This window comes from Triticum urartu, chromosome 1 (assembly GCF_003073215.2).
Source record: "Triticum urartu cultivar G1812 chromosome 1, Tu2.1, whole genome shotgun sequence".
NCBI classification, from domain to species: domain Eukaryota; kingdom Viridiplantae; phylum Streptophyta; class Magnoliopsida; order Poales; family Poaceae; genus Triticum; species Triticum urartu.
The window spans coordinates 485,866,730-485,877,271 of NC_053022.1; the positions used below are offsets into that span (position 1 = coordinate 485,866,730).

General features: G+C 49.3%; 1 protein-coding gene across 1 annotated transcript; it reads right to left on the reverse strand.

Annotated features, from left to right (window-relative positions):
* Positions 1-897: 897 nt before the first annotated feature.
* Positions 898-4,618, reverse strand: LOC125536114. Its single transcript, XM_048699255.1, has 3 exons — positions 3,347-4,618; positions 2,778-2,864; positions 898-1,186 (listed from the first exon to the last, which is right to left on the reverse strand). Exons 1-2 carry the CDS (start codon positions 4,539-4,541, stop codon positions 2,788-2,790), a joined length of 1,272 nt encoding a protein of 423 aa, XP_048555212.1. The 5' UTR covers positions 4,542-4,618; the 3' UTR covers positions 898-1,186; positions 2,778-2,787.
* Positions 4,619-10,542: the final 5,924 nt, after the last annotated feature.

Consider the following 10,542-nt stretch of genomic DNA (forward strand, 5'->3'; position numbering starts at 1 on the left):
CGATTAGGTTCGCCACGTTGAATACGTGTTCCTCTCGACAAATGTGGGATAGCAAAACCTTGCTAGGTCGGTCGCTCAAGTAGGGGTCCCCTGGCCGACGCATATACGGAAAATACGGTAATACATGTCACCAGGATACAAACGTATGACTTTCTATCGACACTAGGCACCCTCATCATTTACCACCAAAAATTTCTAGGCCAGGAGAAAAAGGAGTTTGCTCACTGCTATTTTTTTTCTCGAATACGCACGAGTGTACATATCATTCATTAAAGAAGAAAGGGGAAAACACCCCAAGTCCACACATACAAGCCATATTTACATGCGGATTTTATCCGTCCTGCGTAGCCTAGAAAGTGAATTACTCCGTCATCGCCCACTCTATGATTTTTCGGTTGGGCAAGTATAAAAAGGAAAGAAAAAAAACACCAAGAGTTTTGACTTGCGGATCATCAGAATCTCTAGTTGAACATATTGGAAAATCAATTCACCAAACTGCGATTCTGTAGAAAACAAAATCGGAATGTTAAAGCAGGATTTTCATCCTAAAGCATGTACAGTCGACATGTACCATCTCTGCAGCTCGTCCTCAAGGCATTCTAACTGAAAAGGAAAAAAACTGGCATGCACACTCCAAGAACAGCCACAGTTCACAACATATTTAAACCACTCCAAAATACCAATTGAGGTACATGCCAATGCCCAGGGTGAAGCTTATCCCCAGACTCCAATCATCATTCCATAACAATGCCAGAGCACATTGGTTTAAGCTTACAAGCCCCGCCCATTCATTCAGTTCAAAGTAAGCATTCTCAAGTTAAAACAAGATTTCAAATTCCAGATCAGTCTAGGCATAATGATCCAGAATTCTACTAACTTCCAAAAGAAATTAATTCATTCGAAGTTAAGAGGGCACGTTGCGTCATGTTATCTTGACTTCTGTTACATGTCGAATTGACGAAGGGAACAACCATTGTACTGAATTCAACAGCGCACAAGTAAAGCCAAAATATGACAAACTTCTCGCCACAGTTTTTTGCCCAAACTGTGATTGAGGAAGTGCATCAGCAAATCCTAATATACCCAAACTTCTCAAGGAATTCCCCCCAAAATGAGATTTCAGTAAAGTACCACCATTAGTTTCCTAATCCTCCAAAATAACTCTGATCTGACAATTTGGAGTAACCTGCAAACCAAAATATAAACATGAGTCTCAGTCGAGTCTTTGTCATGATTCTGAAATTTTTTACATTCTAGAGACATCAAAATACTGGCATGGAGAGAACACCTGACATAAACAAAAGATTTTTGTTCCTTTAATTTCTTCTTGGGCTCAATATAAACACACGTAAACATAAACATGAGTCAGAAGTACACAACAGCACAAACAGATTCCAGTTAATACTGCTTTAGAGCAATTACAAAAAATGAGATGCTATCTGCAGACTGCAAGCTAGTTTGCCAGCTTTGTAGTTCTTAGGTTGTTTGTAGTTTATCTCTGCATCAAGACTTATTAACACAATTTTCACACTAGGTAGATCACCGACTGTTTCTCCTACAAAATCATCACCATCAATATAATAGCATCAACTTTGGATCCATTATTTCTAATGAATATTTCAGTTATTCAATCTAAAATACACGCATTCTACAATAGTTCTAACATGAATTCTGGTTTACATTGGATATGACCGATTTTTCGACGAAAATGGTATGCTCTACAACACATACCTGATAACCTATTTCAAATTAACATATATGCCAGTGAGAGGTCCGTTTTTTAGTTATGCAGAAACATCTAGCAACATAAAGAGAATTCATAGATTTATCATCATCAGCATGCAAATATGCAATCAAGTATATCTCAGATTTGATGAATACAAAGCGAAACATGTCAGAACTAAACACTTCAGGGCATTAACATTTTACAAAGAACAAAAGCATGATCCCTTGCAACTCGCAAGTATCGTTGGATTTCTGATAGGTGTGCACCTACACTTGTCCGAAATATTTAAGAACATCCGTCCTTTTCAAAGAGAATTGCATCAGCCCAAAAAATAAGCCCAACTTGACATACTTGGGGAACACTTCTGTTGAAGGACTACTAGATAGCATTGCAAATTTGGTCATAGGTCAATATACACTTATACAGTATGGTAATTTGGTAAGAAATAGCAAGCACCATGCTTCAGTTCAGTCATGATTTGTTGATAACATTTCAGGACATCGACTAGTGAAAGACATATTTATCATGGTGAAAAGGCAGCCATATTTTAGCCTTGTCCTAATTTTATGTCTGGGATAAGTCAGACCGGATAATGAAGTAGTTCAGACAAGGTAATACTACTCTGTGTAGCAGTCCAGCACTATAGACAGTACCGGCGATTATAAGAGTCAAGAAGAAGTAGAAGCCAAAACAGTCGCCGTGCTACCGGTTCATTGACTAGCTAGTCCCAACATATTCAAGCATCAAAATTTTGTTCATCTAAAAGTGCAGCATGATTGTAGGAAAGGAAGTGCCCTGTCCTGTAATTAGCCACAGTTTGTGCATACAATCCTGACAAGTTGGATCTAAGGATAACAATGGTGGAGTATAATTATTAAACATAGTGATTTCGAAACATTACCAAAACTTTGTTGCTTGTGCAAGTAACACATTTTATGGGCAGTGTAGGAGAAATGCAGAATCATGCGACAAGAAGGAACAAGATATGACAAGATATCAAACGAATCAAGAAGGGTACCCAAACAAGAAAGAGTTACTTAAGAGAGTGTACCGGAGATAGGTTAGCTGTCTACGCGAACCAGCATGTCTGCCAAAGTCTTCTTTTTGCAATCGGCCTTGTTGCTTGTTGAAATGGTTCCTTCAATTAATAGATACAAGAACTTAAATAAAAATGACACAGAGCAACAAGAGCAGTATATGTTTCATCGTTGCATCAGGACTTGAATTGGAACAACATTTAGTCATTCAACAGGACAATTGCATGTCTATATGCTGACATCAATTAGATCGGCAAAACCATTTTTTACATGATAGACAATCTCATGACCAATGCAATCAATAAAATACATCAGATTCTCTGGCGATGCCAAATTCCACCTCTGATATCCTAAAAAGGTTAAAAACACTGGTAACAATGGCCAATTTATAATTCAGAAAAGTATAAGTGTATGTGCAATTATTAAACCACAGTGTGTGAGATATCGTCAAATCCTTCAGAATCTTCAATACAAACGCAATTTGTGCAAATTAACAAACTAAATCCTGAGCAATCTAACAATTATAGGACAGTAAACTTTGGATTGGATGATTCGGTATCAAGTGTATGAAGCTTATATGTACCTGCAGAAGAGGGGATCTGGCTTGTGGCAAGCCATGTTGGGAGCGCGCACGGAACAAGAGAACTACCGCGGAGCAAATTTTCAAAGAAGATTTCTTGTGGAAGGGAACTCCTCCAGATCTCCTTTTTGTTAGCCAGGTCCATGGCAATGACAGTGCCACCATGCTGGAGGTACACAAGGTTGGCTTTGAATGGATCTATGGCAGCAATCTGAACATGGCAGCGGTCGCGCCGATCTGTAATTTGAGCTGAATGATCCAGCGCCCAGCTGTAGGTCTCGTCATCCAGCGAGAAGGAAAGGATCACGCTGGACCTGTCGTCTCTGTTGGACACTTGGACGTAGCGCAGCTTCCCGTCGCTGACCCCCATGTGCCGGTACCTGCTCAGCGTCGGAAGCAACGGGGAATCGGAAGCAGGCAGCACGCTGCAGCGCGGCAGCTCGGCGAAGCGGCGCTCCGGCCAGTCGCTGAAGGGGTCGACGGAGCAGGCGCCCCAGGCCACGTCCACCCACCACAGCCGGTCGCCGAACGCCAGCACCTCATGGTTGATCAGCATGCTCCGCGCAGTGTCCATCTCGGCCACCCCGACCAGCGGCCGCTCGTCCCACTCCCCTGTCTCGGACAGAAACCGGCGCACGACCCTGCGGCACTCCCCTCCCCCGCGACTGCTTTTGCTGAGCTGAGCGACGGCGTACCTATCAGGCGGGCCGTGGGAGCCTTGGGATTGTGTGAGCAGGCCGAAGGAGGTGCTCATCTTGGGGACATCCATGCCGGGGGCCGGGAGGCGGACCAGCTGGCCGCTGAGTGGGTTGCAGATGAAGAGCTTGGCGTCCGGTTCCACGCCGCCGCGGTCCGCGGCGAGTTCGTGTGGCCATATGGGGCGGGGGCGGGGGCGGGCGTCGACGAAGTCGAGGAGGAGGAGACCGTCGCGGCTGGCGCTGCGGACGATGCCCACGAGGGGACCCATGTCGCCGTGGGGGTCGACGAGGCGAGCGGGGACGGAGAGGCGGGAGACGCAGGGGGTGGTGTCGAGGTCGACGAGCGCGCGCGCGCCCCGCGACGGCGCCCCTGACGCGTCCAGCGCGGCCTGGCTGTTCACCATGGCCCAGGGAGGGCGCGGGGCCGCCGTGCAGAGGGCGCGGCGGAGGGGGGCCGCGCCGGTGATGGCGCCGGCGAGGCGTCGGAGCAGGAGGGGCATTTTGCTTCTGGAGGAGTCGGTGACGCTGTTTGTGCTTCTGCCCGTGAGCGAAGACGGTGGGGAAAGGAGGAAGGGGGTTTTGGTTGGTGCACATGGACTCGGTCCAGGCGGCTCTGACAGCTTTAGCCAAAAGGTCGAGTCCCATCCAGCCTTCTCCGGTTGAAGCACAGAAGACGACAGAGGGAAGATGTGTTTGAACTCCTGTTCCAGATTTTACTACTCCCTCTGTTCACTTTTACAAGAGCAACTTCAATGAGATGACCCATTTCGTCCGCCCGCGTCTTTTTGGGTTGGCGCGGACAAAAGTGACGCAACGCGCCGACCCAAACTCAAATCGTGTCCGCCCGGTGTCCGTGCCGACCCATTTCCGGCCCAAAATTACGCCTGAAATGCGTCGGCGCGGACGCGAAACGGACGCGCCGCGCGTCCCCACCTGGCGGCCACCCAACCGCCACCGGTCGTCTTATTTATGACGACCACCGATAGCAGGCCCACGCGTCAGCTAGTGCGCGCGTCCTTTTTTAACCACGCGTGTGGTGGGGTCGGCCTCATCCGCTTCTCCCGTCCACATCTGGCCCCTCACCACTTCCTTTGCTTCCTCGTCGGCGACCGCAAACCCTAGCGCGCGCCATGGGCCTCTTCGGCAAAAGCAATGGCAAGGGGAAGGGCACCCCCGGCGCCTCGTCATCCCGTGCTCCCCCTCCCCCTCCACCGCCGACGCATTTCCGCCCTGGACGCCGGCGCCTGCACATCCCGGTGCACCAAGCGCAGTGGCACTGGGAGTACAGGCAGCCCCTCCCCTACCCCGACCTGACGCTGCCGCACCATTGGCATTTGGATCCAAACCGGATCCCGGTGCCAGCGGTTCCGCGGACCCAGCGGGCGCACGACGACGAGGTGCGCCGGCGCCGCGCGCTGCTCACGCCGGAGCAGCGTCGGCTGCCCGAGTACGCCGCCGACTCTCCTAACTGGGAGGCTTGGTTCGCCCTCGAATACGAGGAGCAACGGCGCTCGGGTGTCCCGCCGTCGTTCCCACCGCCGCCCCGCAGGTAGAGCCCGAGGACATGGAGGCGAAGGCGGAGTACCAAGCCGCCCTCGAGGAGGCCCTGCAGCACGCGCTGGAGGCTAGCCGCATCGAGGAGGACGCGCACTGGGATGGGCTGGAGCAAGCCCTTGACCTGTCGGCGACGGGGAACTCCGTCCACACCCCGTTCTTCGTGCCGTCGCCGCCCGTATAGTCCAAGCCGGAGCCGGAGCCGTCGCGTAAGCGCTCCCCGCCTCCACCCACTTGGCCGGAGGAGGCCTACTTGTGGACGGGCCAGTACCGCGAGTGGGTGAGCGCGCCTCCCGTCCACTTCGCCGCGACGCTGGAGGAAGAGGCGACCCACCTCGAGCGATGGAAGGAGCACTGGCTCCGCCAGAAGCAGGCCGACGGCGAGGAGAAGATGCGCTACGAGGCCATGCTCCAACGCGACGCGGAGGCGCTCCGGCTCGACGAGGAGGAGGAGGAGCGCGCGCGGCTTGCCGCAATGCCGTCGCCACAACAGACGCCGGAGGAGGCTGCCCTGGCAGCGTACCAGGCGGCGTTCGGGTGGGCTGGCCCTGCTCCGGTCTTCATCGACCTCACCGACGATGGCGGCGTCGAGGGCAAGGCCGACGACGTCTAGGGCAGCGTGCGGGGCGGCAGCAGGCGGGCGCAGACTTTTTTTAATGTTTTATTTAATGCTTATTAGATCTAGGTGGACTTTGGCCGGCGTTTGACCGGCCACTTTTATGTTTAATTATGTTTATTTTGTGCAGCTTGTTTTTTTTCACGCCGGCACATTTGTGTCGGCCTCCCTATTGGGCGGTCAAGCCAATCCATTTTAAAATGCGGACGCCGACGTCTGCCTGGCCAACCCAAACGGACAAAAAGCGGACAAAGCGCGCGTCCGTTTGGGTCGCCCCGTTGGAGTTGCTCTAAGGTGTTGTAACATTTCAGACAGTGTATAAAATAGCTTAATTTTAGTTGTCTGAAACGACTTATAAAAATGAACGGAGGGTGTAGTAAAGTGTCCATATGATTTGAACTTCTGAAATAAATCAATAGATACTTAGGAACTTTAGAAACAACTTAATACTTCAAAAACAACTTTCAACTGCAAAAACGTCTTATATTTAGTTATGGAGGTTGTAGTTTATAACCACTTGGATTCTTAAGTTTCATCTTGATTTAGGTTGTACGACGTTGCAAGACTGTTAAAAGGCTTGGGCTCTTGTGATCAAAGCTGATGTTGTGGCTGCAATCCACGAACTGTTCTTGGACAATGGGCGAGGGTTTTGTCAGGCTTAATCAGGCACTAATCATGTTGATCTCGAAAAAGCCGAATGCATGCCTCATCGGAGATTTCCGTCCGATTAGGTTAGTGCATGATATCCACAAGATGTGCTCCAAACTTCTTGTTGTCAGGCTTACTGTGCGCATGGAAGAGCTAGTGCATATAATCCGGTCGGCTTTCATTAAGGGCGGGTATAACATATATCCATGAAAATTTTATGCTAGTTTGGCAGGTGGCACAAAAGTTACAGCATCACAAGGCCAAGGGTGTATTGCTGAAGCTGGATATCTCACGAGCGTTTGATTCGCTCTCTTGGTTCTTCTTGTTTGAAGTGATGCGTGCAAAAGGGTTCTCGGAGAGACGAAGATCTTCGATTGCCACCTTGCTCACAACGACGAGCATTGGGGTGCCTATGGTTTTGCAGGGAAAAAAGTTATGCACGCGCGCGGATTGCGTGAGGGAGTTCCATTGTCGCCGTTGTTATTCGTGATAGTGATGGACGTCCTCACTGCTTTGATCATTGGAGCACATGAGCTTGGGGTTATTAGTGCCCTGTCGAGTTGCTCCCCACTGCATCATGTATCCATCTATGCGAACAATGTGGACCTCTTCATCAGATTATCTGCTATGGATACATTGTTTGTCCAAGAATCCCTTAGAATTTTCGACACTGCCATGAGTCTTCAAGTCAATTTCGTGAAGTCGTCTACTATTACTATCTGTGAGGAGGTGGGGGTAAGGAGCTTGTGGTGTCGACCCTTCCATGGAGGATGGAAAGCTTCCCTGTGGCATGCTGGTACTTAGGCCTTCAATCATCAATCTGGCAACTAACTCACTCAAAGTAGCAGCCTATTGTGGATAGTGTTCTTAGCTTAATGCCAGGCTCGCAAAAATGCCTAATTACTTGAGTTGTCCGGTTGATCTTGGTTAACAATGTTATTATAGCTAGAACTAGCTAATCATCAGTGGTTGGTGGAAGACACCCCCAAATGGGCTTTCGGTCATGTTCATAAAGGTTGCATGGCCTTCTTCTGGGCAAGAACAAAGGACAACCATGTTGGGAAGTGTTTTGTGGCTTGGTAGCGGGTTTGCCAGCCAAAACGGCTAGGAGGGATCGGGTAATCGACCTCAAGGGCCATGGTCTTGCCTTGCTTCGTTGGGAATGGCTTAAGCGTACAACTGATTCCTGGCCTTGGCAAGACTTGTCTCCCTCCTCTGATCAACAGGTTCAGAGTGCTGTCAACAACCCTCGTACATTGACAAGGGGGCGTTAGGGACCGTATATTATTCTAGAGAGACAGATGGCTAAATGGTGCTAGTGGGTGTGGATATTGTGTCGATTGTTTTTTAAGAGGTGAGGACTTAGACAATCAATCGAAGATCGGTTAGGGACGATATGTTGAAACACCGTTGGGCCATTGATATTGTCAGAGTTCTCTCAACGGATGGCTTGGAGCAAGTGATTAGGCTTTGGGAAGTCATGCTTTCCATTCAGCTCATCCTAGATTGTCCAGATATTCTGCTTTGGAAGTGGCATGTGGGAGGATTCTATACCTTGGCTTCAACTTATCGATCACTCTTTAAAGGAGCCATGTGGGTCTTTGTGCAAACAAAATTTGGAAATGAATGGGCGTGTCTTGTGGTGTGTTGAACAAATGCATGAGCTCAAAATTGGAGGGCAGATGGCTCATGTGCCTCCTCTGATGAACCACATCTGTTGCGTTCTGTCGTAGGCCCATATGCCAGGCCTCTGTCTTCAGGCGCTCCACCTCATCATGAATTTGGGCTTGCAGCTCCACCATGCGAGTGTTCTCAGCGTTGATATCCTCCCGAGCCTTAGCCATTTGCTCATGAAGTTTACTTATCTCCACATTGCATTCCATGTGGTTTTTCGCAGTCACCGGTGTCTCCAGGAGCGTTGCCAATGAGGCGACCAACTCTGTGAGAACTTGAGCCAGCGGTTTTACCGGGCTACTCTCATTCGAAGCCAGTGCTGAAGAGCTGGTTCCCATCACGGCACCTGTTGTCCTAGAGTTAAGAGTCGGCGTAGTGCCTGCCATGTAGACGGTGGTTCGATGGAGCAGCTCGTGGTCGATTGGAGCCGGCTCATCACCGGAGTAGCCCCAAGCCTACCATGATACAGCGGGAGGATTGACTCAGTGTCCCCGACCGATAACTCACCGTCGGAGTAGATGAGGGTGTCCCCACCAGACACAGAGTTGTCTGCGAGATCGACTCCCTGGGTGAAGCCAACGAAGACATGATTCCGACCGACTTGAGCCCCGGCGGGTTGCCTGCACTAAGCCGACTCATCGATTTTGGTGTAGATGTCCGACTCGGGTCTTGATTCGTCGATTTTGCCGATGAAAACATGGACCTTGTCGAAGGGGACCCGGTAACCGTAGTTGATTGAGTCGGTCTTAGGGCCCCAGTCTAAATCGTCGATGTAGAGCTTGTCGCGGCGACTCTTGGTCATGCGGACGATCACATATCCCTCGATCCCTGGGAGAGCTCCCTCCGAGATCTCAACACCACTGAGCGATAACCCCACGGTGGGCACCAATTGTTGTGGTTTTGTCACGGCAGATGTCCTCGAAAAAGGACTTAGTCCTGATGCCATCACATCTAGGTAGTAGCTTGCCGGGGTTGATCGGAATCGAGATACACGGGTTTACCCAGGTTCGGCCCTCACGACAGAGGTAATAGCCTACTTCCTACTTGATTGATTATTGCTTGGATCTCGAAAACAAGGGTGCGACTTAGCTAATCTAGTACTCGAGACCTTGTAACTTAACTTCTCTATCTCAGGGGCTCCCCTTTATATGTAGGCCGAGGCCCTGAGTTTACAACAGAGTCCGGGTCATACTACAACCCATGTCTTAGTCTATTTCCTATTCACCTTGTCCTTCAAGTAAGGGAAAATTTCTTACAACTTCCTTGTTGGGCTGACTCACCAAATACTGACCCACGAGTCGGCCTCTTCTTTCAGTCGCCCCCTGGGCTTTGAATTACGGCCCACATTGCTAGCCTAATGACGAGCCTCCATGGGATGCCAGGTCATTCCTAGTCGGGTCATACCATGGGGTATAAGACCAACAATACCCGATATCTTTCATCTCAACATCGCCAATAACAACATTAGTGGTCTTGCCGTTCTCATTTTGATGCATGTCCTAGTAATCATTGTAGGATGAAGCCCAATAATTTTCACTGTCACGTACATGGCATTTTCCTTTCTTCTTATAAACTTCCTTCTTCTTCTTGAAGTTGGCAGATTGTTGGGCTTTGTTCTTGCCTTCAAATTTTCCTTTTCCCGCATAGTTGTTTTTGTTCTTGGGTTTGTAGGTTTGGAAATTTCTCTTCCGTACCAAACTGGCACTAGAATTCCCCTCATGGAAACGAGCACATATGTCTTTTGCCTTCGCCTTCTCTTCCACATCGAGAGTGCCAATTAGATTAACAACAATAAACTCTTGCATCTTATGCTTCAGAGAGGTAGCAAAATTCCTCCATGAAGGGGGAAGCTTGGCAATGATGCATCCGGCAATGAATTTGTCCAGTAACACACAACTGAGATGCTCAAGTTCTTTAATGAGCGATTGAATCTCATGAGCCTGCTCAACAACGGAGCGGTCATCAGTCATCTTGTAGTCATGATACTGTTCCATGATACACAACTCACT

Excerpts from the sequence above, each read along its gene's own strand:
- LOC125536114 (XM_048699255.1), bottom strand. The coding sequence starts at position 4,541 with ATGCCCCTCCTGCTCCGACGCCTCGCCGGCGCCATCACCGGCGCGGCC. Across the intron at positions 2,865-3,346 it reads CCAGATCCCCTCTTCTGCAG|GAACCATTTCAACAAGCAAC; the intron begins GTACATATAAGC and ends TATTAATTGAAG.